The sequence below is a fragment of the Melozone crissalis genome, unplaced genomic scaffold, assembly GCF_028551555.1.
Source record: "Melozone crissalis strain CALT ecotype California unplaced genomic scaffold, PUWL_Pcris_2 ptg000018l_1, whole genome shotgun sequence".
In the NCBI taxonomy this organism is placed as follows: Eukaryota; Metazoa; Chordata; class Aves; order Passeriformes; family Passerellidae; genus Melozone; species Melozone crissalis.
The window spans coordinates 23,237,103-23,251,328 of NW_026535796.1; the positions used below are offsets into that span (position 1 = coordinate 23,237,103).

The 14,226-nt window shown below is 43.6% G+C and overlaps 1 protein-coding gene across 1 annotated transcript in view; it reads right to left on the reverse strand.

Moving 5' to 3' along the window:
* The window catches only part of PLEKHD1 (pleckstrin homology and coiled-coil domain containing D1), a 29,037-nt gene extending 21,711 nt beyond the window's left edge, over positions 1-7,326 (reverse strand). The window contains exons 1-2 of the mRNA XM_054275900.1: positions 5,395-7,326; positions 4,904-5,259 (exon numbers count right to left, since the gene is read on the reverse strand). Of these exons, the coding sequence (XP_054131875.1) occupies positions 4,904-5,052 (149 nt within the window). The 5' untranslated portion in view covers positions 5,053-5,259; positions 5,395-7,326. The remainder of the gene's footprint in view (positions 1-4,903; positions 5,260-5,394) is intronic.
* Positions 7,327-14,226: the final 6,900 nt, after the last annotated feature.

Sequence of the window (14,226 nt, forward strand, 5' to 3'; positions counted from 1 at the left end):
AGGAGGACTTCATTTTTTAGAGAGAAATGTTGCCTTATTTGCACAATAAATACAGAAATAACCTCTTAAAAGAACAAACCTGCCTGCCCAATGGCCTGTGCTTGGTCCAGTGAGTCACAGGGAACCAGATACTGTGGGCACAAATATGAATCCAGAGATGCCAAAAGTCAACACACCACAGGAAACAGAGAAAGTTAAATCATCACTTTCAACACTCTTTTCAGTCTGACTAATATAAAAAAACATTTGCCAGACAGGTAAAGATATTGATATTTAACTCTGTGTGATTTTTTAATCTACATGTTATCCCCCAGTTAAAGCCAGAGTTTAGTTTGTTACATACTTTTTATTGCTCAGTGCTGATAATCCTCATGTTATAGATTATGCTTCTATGGAAACCAAAATCAAAGCAAAAATAAGAACAAAACATAGCACAAACCTCTGAAAAACAATATGTCTCTCACAGATAAATAAACTTTTAGATCCCTGATTTCACAGATGTGGAGAGAAAATATGGGGATTTGGAATGAAAATATACAAAATAAGAGTTTAGAAAATAAGAAGAACAAAATCTCACTACAATTAATGAAGGAAAAACATTGAAAATCTGGTTAGCTTGTGCACATAATGTATTTATGCTCAGATCATATTCCCTCATCTACCTTTACCTGGAAAGCAACACCAGAGCAACCAAGACCATTACTTTAAATGACCTTCAGGACAAAGTCTCCATGCAACAGTCCAGGGGCAGTTGATGCAGCATGGTGAAAAGAGGGATGAAGTAAAATAACAGAGGAGAGAGTTACAAGGCTCAAGAGCAGGTTGAAGACTAAAGCAGCAGCCAGGTGAGTAAGAGCAGAAAGGGAAAAGATGGTCAAGGGAGAATGGGGAGAGACACCCAGTTAGGACTGTGATTGGAGGACAGGAGACACTGAACATGTGTCTGAATTAGGCACAGATGTGGCAGCAAGAGAAAAGGGAGTGCTGTAAAGGCAGGGCAAGATTTTGCATACAACCAAGAACCCAAAAGAGAAGCAATTTAAAAACAGAGCAGAGCTCAAAACCTTGGAGAACACCAGCAAAGGTGTGAGAGATAAGGCAGGCTGGCAGAGCCACACTCTACAGGCAGCACAGGTAATGCAAGAGCCATTCATGTGGTCAGCTGCTCTGGTCATCCATCCCTGCTGCAGGATCCTGCTCTGAGGAACCACTGAAACCACAGTACAATTAAACCAGAATAGGAGAGGAATGGTAACAATTTGAGTGACTCTGATGTAAAGCAGAAACAACAGCTCTGTACTGGACAAATTGAGACACCTGGTCTCTGTGGAATAAGTGCTTTTTGTATTACAGAGGGCTAATGAAATTAATTAGCTACTCTTTGTACAAGTTTTTGACACGACAATGGCCCAGATGAAGTAGTTACACTATAAAACTGCAGCGGTCTCCCTGGTCCTTTATTCAGATGGTGTTTCTCTGGCCCAGGAGCACAGGGGACAAATCCCATTTACTAGATGAGCCCAGTACTCCGTCCCCAGGGACAGCTCAGGAAACTGATGGGCGAATGATCTTGATCAGCATGAAGATCAGAGCTCGCAGTACCTGCCCCTCGCCCTTGCTCCGCTGTCAGCTCCAGGCTCCCCTGCCCCGGCAGCCGGAGCACGCCCAGCCTGCAGGAGCGGCTCAGGAGGCTCCCGGACCGCAAGCAGCAAGGCGGGGATCACAAGGAGCGGAGGGAAGCCCAGGCTCTCGCAGCCCCTGCTGCCCTGTGCCGCACACGCTCGCTGCTCTGCAGCTGTGTGATTCCCGGGGGTCCTGAGCAGAAAGCAGCCATAAACAGTTATCTTTTCCATCTGTCCTGTGACCACACACAGTGACTGTAAGTAGCCACTGTGGAAAACAAGGTTATGTGCCTGCTTTGCAATGCCACAGACAGGACTGGTGCAAAAGACAAAAAATTCTCTCTTAACTGCGCTGTGTTTCCCTCCTTCCAATCTGTCATCTCTGACAGATTTATGGAGACATACAGGCATATTTTGTGTTTTGTTCTCTCTCTTCTTGTGCTTCACCTTGCTTTTCTGATGTTCAGTTGTCCACCAAAGAGATGGCCCTTCCTGGCACTGTCCCATTGAACCCCAAAGTCTCAGACATGGATGGTGACAGTTTAGAGTCTGACATTTCTATATGGGACTGGGATTATTCATGGTAAAGAAGGGTATGCCACTTCCATCCTGGAAAGCTACAGCACCCAATTGATGCCATATCCAGGGTGGGTCTACACATGATGCATTTCACCCCAGCCTCTGCGCCAGGCTCGTGCCATTACCAGTAAAACTTTTGTAGCAGGAGAGGCTAAATTGCTTGTTAGGCATTGGGAGGAAGAAGTTGTTCAGAAGAGGAGGACTGTTAGTCAGTGACTGAGAATAGGATTTTCCAAAGCCACTCCAGCAGTGACCCAAGCTTAGACTGCTCAAAAGCAGCACTAAACTCAGAAGACAGGTGCTTCTCTGTTGGATAGATATTACTTTACAAGAAAAGAAAATCCACATTAGGAATAGACCTCCCTTTCTTTAAGAGACAGGCATTAGGATGCTGCTAATGGCATTTCAAAAATCAAGCTCTGAAAGGCAGCATGCTCAGATGTCAGCCCTGGCAGATAAACACAGCTACACTGGTCCAGAAGCATCCAGCCCACTCTTGGACAGTACCTGAGGCAGCACACAAATATTATATTTGGGCTTCAGAGCAGACCATTGCATGGGCAAAAGAAAGGACTGAAAATGCTCCACACAGCTGCCCCAGGTCAAGTTCAGCTGTCTCCACAGGTGCCATCAGATTTGGCCCTGACTAAAACAAGGATCTGTTATCCCTTCCTCCTCCCTGCATAGCCTGTACTGCTGTGAAATTCCAAAACCTGGGATTTCCATCACCAAAGTACTGGACGCCATGCCTGGACACTTTTTCCTTCATCTGCTGTTTAGTCAGATTCCATCCTTCCCTGAAACAGTTGCTTTTCTTCTCAGTTGCTCCAGAAGTATTGCTGCTACAGCCAAATGAATGGGATCAGGCCAGTAAATATCATGTACCTCCCACCCATCTTCATGGCTGATGGCCTGATGAGATCAATCCTCCCCTTAAAGACAGGCTATCTATCTCCCATATCTTGGAAAGACTTTCCTTGGGAGTGAGAGTAGTACAGTTATCCCAGATTTCAGGACAAAACATACATTTATCAGAGACCAGGTCCTCAATGACATCAAAATATAGCCAATCTTTTTTCTTTACTTAACTGGACTGGGAAACATCTCTTCTCCTTTTCATAAAAAAAATGTACTTGACCAGCTATGTGCTGGTGGGCATGGGGAAAAAGAGGAGGAAATTAATGAATTGCTCCTTATCTCCCCCTAATGATTGGTTATAATACCATGCAAGTTTGTTTTACTTTAAGGCAAGTCTCTCCCACAATAAAACAAACAAACCAACAACACATTGCTCCTCCTGTTCAAATCTTTTTACCCCAGAACTCACTTCTTCCAAACCCTACAGATTCCATGTTCAACTCTAACTGACCTGTGTCTCGTCCCCCAGGACCCTCAGCTTCTGTGCTTGCAACTAACCTTCCACATCACCCCTGCCCCACATCACCACCCTTCTGCTCCCAGCTGCTATCACTAAAACATTCACCACTTGCTGAAGATGGGGTGATTTCTAGGAATAGAACAGCACTAAATAAATAATGACAGAGGGAACAGAGATGGGCCATTTGCCTGCAAGATATTTTTATTAGGGAGAGCCTTTTAAGAATGCCTCATCCATGGCAAATTACCTTCCCCTCTGTTATTCTGTCCATTTATTTTCTGTAACACAATCACAGTAGTTTCCAGGCATAATTCATTTGTTTATCGATATTTGGGAGCTGAGTAGGGAGCATCAGCACAAATTCTTTTCTGGGTGAAAATAGGCTGTTCTTGGTATGGGAGGGAATAAAACACACACACGGGTCAAAAACTGCTACAAACACAAAATGCTTCCCAAGTAATGTTTTTTTTCAGGCTATGCCATCTTCGCAGACTGGGCAGCACTATGGTTACTACAGAAAGCAAAGCTGGGAAAGCTGGCTTTAGAAACGGATTGTTTGTATCTACACTGCAGACTGCAGCAAAGGCACTTACGAAAGGTAAGTGCCAGAGATTCAGTGATTTGCATAAAGAAACTACAGCAACTCTCAACTTTAAACCAACCCACCACTTCAGTATTCTAGAACATACTTCTGTCCTTGGTTAAAGGTTATAGCAAATGCTTTCCAGCTCCAAACTTCCTGGCTGCTGACAGACAACATAAAGCAGCTTGCAACCCCCTAACACCAGATGGGAGAGAACTCAGAGCCACCTTCTCCCCGGGGAAGAGTCTGCATGTGCTGTTCCCAGCATGCAGTCGCTGTCAGGCAGCACAGCAGTACTGGAGCTGTGCACAGACCCCTGCAGACCACACACACACACTACAGACCCCCACGCAGTCAGCTCAGCCCTGCCATCTCACACCCGCAGGACTCAAAGAGCTTTGAGTGCCAAAACAAAAAAGTCAAGCAGTTTAGGGGCAAAATACATGAACAGACTCTTCCCCTTTCATGAAACTATCACAATTATTCAGAGGAGGCAGCTAGTCTCTATTACCACCCTGAAGTGCACATAGCACAGGGTCTGGACAGATAAAGAAGAGAGCACAATGGGATGGCACGTGTGTGAAGCAGACTCAGAGCAGCAGGGAAGCTATGCCCCAAGTTTTACCCTGAGCCTCTCCCTGGCTGGCTGCACTTGAAGAGTCAAGCACTCAGTCTCTAAACTTATCCCAGATCCTTAGGCTTTGTATTTTACCCGAGCATCCCTCAGCAACTGTGGCTTACCTCCTGGACCATTTGGCTGACTGCCTCCCAAAGGGTCTCTTCCAGAGCACACCGTACAGCTGCACTTTGGTGCTGATGTCCAGAGCATCCGAGTCTGCCTGTTCCATGGACGGAGAAGGGGAGACAGAACTGGATTTTGAAGCAAACATTATAGATGGATCTGGTTCTAACTCACCCCCTCTGCGTGGCAGCTCAGGGAATCCGATTAAATGCAATGAACCAGCAGGATGTAACCAGCCCAGCAGACAGAGAGACTGGGCTTTGGTTTGAATCAATAACTTGACTGCTCAGCACTCAGTCAGTAATTCTCTCCCTGATGCACAGATGATGAGAGTTTTCTCATTGCGTATTACTTCCTGATGCATTGCAAACAGCACACATCCCAGCCCAAGGGAAAAAGAATAGTGAAGAGAGTCAGACATCAGAAACACAGAGAGGCAGAAAGAGCTCATCAGAAAGAAAGCTCTCAGCAATAACATAAGCCAAAATACCTCTGCACCAGAGCCAGCTTGGAAGGTTATTTCACTCGACATTGCAGCACTCCATGCAGAAATTAGGGCAAGACGGATGTTTTACTGACAGGCATCTCTGACATATATTCCCAAAATCTTGCACTTGGAGACAGGTTCTTCTCATTTGTCCTGAGGAAAATTGGGGCAGAGTGAGTGGGAGCCAGCAAGTTCAATCAGACTCCCTCTGTCATTGGGGAGGGTGAGGGGGCCTTGCTGTGCCAGCCTGGCACTGCCCACCTGGGGAGAGTTCACGTGGCTGCTGGGTTTGGACTGGGCAGTGTCCACACTGCACGCCTTGCTCTGCCTTAAAGGGCCACTGCTGATCAAAGTTAGAGCATACAATTCTGCCTGCCTTCATGCTTTGCTGCATCTTGGAGAGGTGGCAAGAACAGCCTCAGCCCTGCCTCTTAGGTACCAGCTCCTTTTTGGCCCCAACACAGACACATAGGAATACGTCACACAGCTCAGGTCCATGTTCATCTCCTGCTTAGGGAACCTGATTAAAAAGGTTGCTGTGGGAGTACTATGTCCTTGTTTCTCCCTTGAAACTCCTTCTCCCTCTACAGATACATAGTTCTCCAAAAGAACCTGTATTTTTCAATGCCCACAGGAAATTAGTTTATCCTCATATTGTTCTTTACTGCATCCTGCCTCCCCTCCAGGATTAGAATTCAGGGAACAATCCCAGCTGCTAAACCATCTGTGGTTTTGGGATATCCCATAACCAATACAGACATGTACATGCTGTATGGCATGTATGCCATATATGCTGAGGTATCAGCTCCTGATTTAACCTGTGCCATCCCATGTGAATAGATTCTGATGCTGTAATTGTTGGATGCCAGCCCTTCCCAATGCAGTTGTTCAGAAGAAACACAGTGCAGACATATGGTCCTTCCCCACCCCCAAACAGAAACCTGGGATGTGCTGTAGGCCAGGGCACACCACAGGACATGGGCTCACTTAGCTCTGTACAGTCAGAGACACTTGCAGAGCATCTTAAAGACAGGAGATGCACACAGCCTGCCTCAGGCTCACAGGCTGCATTCAGTATCAGAGAAATTAGAGATGCAGGTCCCTGATAAAAGTCACAGTTGATCAATAGATGGGAGAGCCAGCAAACACCATGATTTGTTACTTCCTCTCACCCTGGCTTTGACCAACCTTTTGGTCCCAGACAGGACATGCACAGAGCAGCAGGACATGTCCCATTTCAGAGTGACATTAAGGCAGAGAGTGGAGAAGAGAGAGCAGCAGATACTGCCTCCATCTTACCTAAGCTCTAACTCTTGAATACAATACTGCATTGCAGAACAGAAGCATTAATGCCATAGATGCCCTTCTGTACCCAGCACCAAGAAGGAAATACTACTCATAACCAGGAGAAGAAAAATTTTCCCTCAAATTATGTTGCACAGAGGGTAAAAATTATTCTGGGCCCTACAGCCTCACTTAACTGTATAAATGTCTAGGGAAAAGCCACAGAGCTCCCATGTAATGATCCAGTGCTCCTGCCATTGTACTGCACCAACAATGCAAAGATCTGACAGCAGTGACCTGCCATGAGACAGATTTTCAGCCTTTACTTATTTTTCATTCTTTCTTATTTTTACCTCACACAGACTAATAGAGTAAAGAGGTTTCTAGCTCTGAACATCAAAAAGTGATTTTTTTTTTCCTCTGGAGGCCTCTAAGACAAGCAAGGCACTGAGTAGTTAAAGCAAGTTCTTTAAATCAACAGGCCAGGGGAGGGAAAGAGCAACTTTTGTCAAGTGACAGGCCAGCAATGCTAGGGCAATAGATAGCAGCAAGGTGAATTTTGCAACTGCTGGTGTCTGGACACAGTAATTTATAGTAATAGTGGCTCTTTTAACATTTCACTTATGTGTGTACGAATCTAATGAAGGGGAAACACATCTGTACATCCTTGAGAGACAGCAATCAGAAAACCTTTCTTTGGAGCAACAGGCTGCACTGGTATGGCAATTATTTTACTAATATGTTGTCTTTATTCTTCCTACACATCAAGCCAATAAAATTTTGCTAAAAATAAACGTTTGAAGCAGACAGCAGTGCAAGCTATACAGAAGTAACATTTCCTAACAGAATATTCTGAGTTGGAAGGGACCTACAAGCAGCATCAAGTCCAACTCAGCCCTGCACAGGAACTGCCCAAGAATTACCCCATGTGCCTTCTTCACAGGCCACTCTCCAGCTCAAAGATGGTCCCTTTCAGTTTAAGGAGACACATACTACCTTCGCCTGCTGAGGAGGCTTGTATTTTTTTTTTAAGTGAAAAGTTACATTTTCATGGTCTGGGCAACCTGACAATACTGTGTTATGCAGAAAGAACAAACTGCTTCTTGGGCTGGGGCCAGTAAGTTTAGATGAATGAGAGCCACTGCGGAGTTGGAGAGATTCAGATCTTACCTTCCAGTAAGGCAGACTCCCTTTGCTTTTACAGCTTCTGATAGGCTCCATAGCCATTTTTAACCCTGAGAAACATTAGCAATCATGGGAGCTATTAGCAGGTATCCAACCAATGTGGAGAAGTAAAGGGCAGCTCCAGTTTCATTTATGATACATCATTCTTGCAAAGACAAAATGTCACATGTACTCCCCAAAGTGATGCTACAGCTTCCTAGGTGCACAGCTGTGTGCAGACGCTATTTTAAGTAGAAAAGCAACTACCATCAATTCACCCCTAGTGAGATACACTAACACAGCATGTTTCTTTAGCACAATGATTAAATTTTCAGTGTTAGATGGAAAGTTGGAGCTGTTCTGCAGAACTCAAAGAAAAGTTACTCAGCAAGTGGCATTAAAGTCAAGTGCCTCTGTAGATTTGCAACCCCATCAGACATCACCCTTAGAGATGTATAACCCCATTTATCATCCCTTGGTAAGAACTACATGGTCTCAGTGACCTGTTCCAGCCAAAGCCCTTCACTAGTCCCAGCCCTTCAAACACATTCAGATCCATGCTGGATCTGGATCTGGCCCAGGATAAATAATAATCATAATAAATCCAGCTATTTGCTGTGGATATAGAGACACTTCCAGAGACTCAGAGGAAGACAGAAAATAAGATACCAGTTTACCGAACCAAAGGGATTTGATAGCAAGCAGCCAGCCCCATAGCTTGGCTTTTGGGAGGCAGCTTTCTCAGGAACTGACACCAATGACTATTTCACCAATCAATGATTATTTCTCTCAGCATGAAGAGAATATAAATTTAATTTTTTAAAATCCTAAGATATCTCTTCTGGAAGAAAACTCATTTACTCTCATAAGCAAAGATTTCTGCTATTTTTCAGAATACATCACAGTGGTCAGCTATCTTTGAAGGCTTCCTCCAGAAGACAGACCACAGGCTTCCTGCAAGGCACCAGTTTTTCCCCCATCAAGCCTAAATACTACAAAATGATCACATGGCTGACAAACAGAAATTGCTTGGAGCTTCAGTAGTTAAATAGGCTGCTTATCTGACTGAGGTTGTCCTGTGCAGGGTCAGGAGTTGGACTTTGATGACCATTGTGGGTATCTTCCAACTCGGAATATTCTCTGAATCTAAGCATGTAACTTGATTTCCCTCAGCCACTGTTCCTCCTGTGTGACACTGGTAGTAAATCCAGAGTATCACAAGAATACATATACCAGGGCAGTAGTTTGGGTACCATGGACAGCCAAAAAAGTCCTGCAAAAGAGAAGGATTTGTTAGCATTTCCTTGGCAGAATAATGAAGGAGGGGAAATGTAATACCTCTGCATATTAAGGCATGCAAACAACCAGAGAACCACCAGCACACTTCAGATCTGACAAAACAATCCAGCAAGGAGCAAATGAGATCCAGGGCTGCCCATTCTGGAGAAACACACTCTCTAGCTGTTTCAACACCAGTTAGTATATCTGAATTCTCCAAGTTTCTAAAAACAGGTTAGCTGCTGGATTTCTATCCAAAAGGTGCTTTTCAACTGCAAAGGTATCAATATTGATTGCAATCCACCAATTTCTACCGTTTCTTCCCTTTGATCAAAACAATGAAATTCTTAGGCTTAACTTATAAACAATAAATACACATCCACGAAAACAAAACTGGCCAACCCCAGTTGATCTTTAGTTTGTAAAATGCCTCACACATGCACAGAGACCACAATTGCTCTTGCATACTCATTCTGGGCTTCCTTTACAACTACCATTGCTGTGATCACCGAAGGCAAGGCCTTAAAAAGTACAGACACTACAACCAGGACTTCATTCAGGAGTGGAGACTGCAGGGCCCACACCACCAGTGCTCTTCCCACCCTTCCCCTATACACTGTTCAATACCCCTCAGCTCTAGTTCCAGCAGCCAGCACCGCAAGTTCCTCCTTCCTGGTCCTGCTCATCCAGCCAGTCCCAGCAAAGTCAGGACCGTGCTGCAAACATACACAGGGCAGGCACAAGACACCTCTTGCCTCCTTCCTATCCACATTCTCGAGTGGTTATCTAAGTACAGAGGCACAAAGATCTACTGCTGCCATCTATCATAGCAGCAGACCATGACAGCCGTATTACAAACCGTGCAATGATGAGGAGAGCAGCCAGCCAAATGAAAGATAAGGAAGGGCATTGAAGACTTTGGTCTCTACAACATACAGGAGGCTAAGAGGGCCATCTCCTTTTATTCTCCTGTGAGCCATGCTGCCACACAGCTTTCGTAGAGGAGGCTTTTTTCATAATGCTGAAGTTTAGATTGTAGGGATAAACATGGAAAAGCTCCCAGATCCACTGCCTAGTCATCCACTTGTACTCAGTCACTTTCACGTGAAGTGTCTGCAGAGAGGAGATACCAGGAGTACAAAGTTTTGCTCAAGATCAGTCACCTCTCAGTTTCTCCCTCAAAAAGAGACAACAGAACATGGGAAATCCATTGCAGTCTTAAAACTCGACTCATCCTACTGATAGCATCGCCCTCTGAGGGCACTTGAGTACGAGGTGCAACAGTAAGACTCACCTGAAGCAGTAGTAAGGCTTGTAAGCAGGGCTTTCAGCAGGCCTCTTCAACCCTGTGTAACCAGGAGTATCTCAATAAAAGTGTTCCTTCAGACAGCAGAAGCCCATTACCCTCCACAGACTCCAACATAACTATAATCATAGATCATAAGTTAACTACCACCACTTCAGATACTGGCTGAGCACACCGATGCACAATAAGCATTTTTCCCCTAATAATGTCATTCAGCTTTTAGAGTTTCCAAATACTACGTAGCTTTGGTGTCAGTCAGCATGATACAGCTTAATTTTTATTAGGTCTACAAGTTTTTCTGAACGAGGCATTTTTCTTTAACCCCCATCCACAATAACAGTTTGTTAATCTCTCAACATCACAGACAAGGGGGACAAGTGCTGTGATAAGGAGAGTGGAATGTTGTGCAATTCTGCCTGCAGGGATACTTGGATAAGGCTTGCACATATCAGTAGAAGAATGGCTTAATTTGTCAGCTGGAACAATAGATGACAGCTCATCATCTTAGTGCTGTGCTCATCCCTAATGAGTTGCTCATAAAAATGCTGATGTACATTTTTATTTCCTTAACAAATGAAGGAACACTCTACAGCAATTAATAGGAAGCCTGCAACACCACAGCTCCTAAATTTAAGTTTGTAACAAATTCACCCAAACCACTTCCTCACATCTCCAAAAGGCTTTACCACAGGCTACAGTGATTAAATCTCCAGTTACAGAAGTGACATGTTTACTAAATACACTAAAAGAATGCTAATATACTGCATAATGCTTTACCATTAAAACTGAATTTTACTTGCCAAAAAACAAGAGTCTGCCTGGAAAAAATACTGGCTTTCCCTTCTTACTGCTTTACATTTGCTTGTACCAGCTTTAACAGCACCTCTGTCATTTGCTTCAGTGTTCCTGACTGTACATTAATCATACTCTCTTGTGCTTAAGCCAGTATAAAGAGATTACACTTTCTTAAAGACACAAGTCCTATGAACTACTAGAAAAATCAAATACAAGCAACAAGCTGAGAGGATTGCTTATTGCTGGAGTGAAAGAGCTAAAACACTGTGTGACAGGATCTTAGATAAGTCTGTAGACAGCAAGCACAGCAAAAAAACATAAATCCATTTTTTAAATGAATTGCTTATGAATCATCTCCATCAAGTGCTGTCTCTTAAATAGATGCATGCAGTTTGTAAATGCATACATCACTCATCCTGTAACAGCACCATTCCCCTTTCTCTTTTCTGAGAATGCAGGTCTAAACCCCAGTCCTGCCCAGAGGACAGCTGGAAAGTATGGAGAACACCTATACACCATGTCAACTCAGCAGCTTTAAGAGAAATCTCATCAATGTATACAAATACTTGAGAGAAGGGTGCAAAGGGGATGGAGCCAGACAGTGTCAGATTTTTTGTTTGGGACTGACAAGAGACTGAGAGCACAGGATGGAAAAAAGAGGATTTCCTTTAGTTCCAAAGGGTCCTCAAGCCTTTTTACAGTGGTCTAGAGCAACCTTAAGCCCATCATCTCCTTGTTACCCTCCAAAGAGGTCTCAGCCTTGTAAGCTCCACAGATTTTCCTGGGGGTGCAGGAGATAGCATCAGGGCAATGCCAGCTCCTAAACACACTGTGAGAGACACGAGTTGCCAAATGCCCTGCTCAAGCAGAGCTGTCAATTCATCTCTGCATTAATACCTCTGAACACATTCAGAGCCATATAAAATCCACCTGCTACACTGCCTCCCAGCGTGCAGTTTCACATTCCAGGTTTGCAAGAGGTGCTCAGACATCATGAAGAAAAGCAGTAAACACACTCCCACAAAAATAAAACACTGTCTGCAACGCTTGCATCCATTTAAGACTGTAATTTCTTTCTATTAGAGCTGTCAGAAAACCCCATGCAGTAAATGACAAGCCAACTCCGAAGCACTGCACCTAGTAAAAATTTAATATAATAAAACAAATTGAAAACGGCAATATTATTTTAACCATTCACAATTAAAGTGGAAAAATTATAAGGCAGCCATTCATGGAATGATTTTGTGTACAAATGGTTTGGAAAAAAGACATTAAAATTACAGTTCCATACATGGAGAAACATGTAAGGTAAACAGCAATGACCACACAATGTTTTTCCCTGGAAAGCCAAGGCTGCTAAGAGATAGAACAGTATAGAAAAAAAAAAATTAAAAGAAGTTTGATGTGAACAGGAATCTGAAATTTGTGGTAAAGAATCCGATATTCATCATAATCTTTCCCACCAAACTGCAATCACTCCTTCTCCTTCCACCCTCAATAGAAGTACAATTTCCTTCTCTTTTCCCAAGGGCCAGCACAGAACAGGAAGGGAGCAGCAGGAGCATTTATTCCACAACATCGCTCTCTTTTCTGCAATCAGCTGATACCACATGGACACACCTGCTACTGTCAAAAGCTCCTTGAAGGCTCTGAACTAGTTCCTGAATAAACACAGTGGTTTTCCTGGGCCTCTTGGGTAAGATTAGCTTTTATATAATCCACCTGGAAATAGTTCTTTGGAGTCAGCAGTGGGTTTCTGTATTTAACACCCAGCCACCTGACAAGCCAAAACAATCAAAAAATCCTGTCTTGGTGTGACAGCTCTGTCATCCTTACTTAATTAAATGTCAGTGCAGCTTCTGCCTCTGTCATTGAGTGCTGAAAAAGAAATATTTCCCTTCTTTATAAGAGGAACAATAAAAGAACAGTAGGGGAAGTACCTGAAGACATGAGGATCAGCAGTAACAGCTTTAGTCCAATTCCTATTATCAATTAGGAAATCATTAACTGAAAAGAAACAGGTGATGAGAAGATTATGGATTTCCTAGAGGGACTTACAGAAGGAAAGTGGGACATGGCTGGCACTTGGTTTAAGCATTTACCTGCTAAACCTACTGCCACCTACCTCACAGAAGAAAAAACAGGCAGAGAGGCTATTACAAAGAGAGTAAGAGGAATTTGCTTGCACCAAGGTCTCCAGAGGAGTAGAAAATGATACCAGATGGCCCTGACTACATGCAATGCTTGTATTTACTGCGACAGATGGGGAGATAGGTAGAAAGAAAGGGCTATAATAAAATGGACCATTTAATTTAACTCATTAAAATACTCTGCGTCAAGAAAATAATCCTCCATTTGGTACTAAAAATTTGGAAAGGTCTGATAATATAAAATTTAAATTTTCCCTATCAACATAATCAAAAGCTTCTTTAGTCACTGCAGTTTCAAATACAAATTGAAAATAATAATTCAGTGATAGCAGGCAGCCAAAACAACATGCTGTTGCTAATTCTAAATGGGTAGAGAAAAAATAAGTCACTGAAGTCTTCTGCCACTTAACCAAATGCCAAAATGTACGTTTTTAGAATTTTTGTGCCAAATTTGAGTTGCCAATGTTTCCATTCAAGTTCCTTCACCTGCTGCTGTAACTTGGCCCCTTTACTTCATGAATCATTAAACTGAGTACTACTATTTCTGATGGCTGCCCCAGAAACTGGAAACATGATGTGAGGACAGGAAAATGGAAAGATAACAAGACCTCTCAGCAGTGACACCTGTGATTAATATGCCAGAGGTTGTGTCAGCAGTGAAAATCTGGCGGCCACACCCTCTCCAATACACACTGATCCATGTGAAAAGGTCCTATCCACATGCTGCAGCTGGGAACAAATGGCATGGAACAGGAAGCCTCTGTCAACCACTGCTGTTGTTGTACACAAAGTGAGGCTAAAGGGGAATTTGGGCAGGGTGTCATCTCCCAGGGTGGGGATGCAAGTGTCAGGACAGAG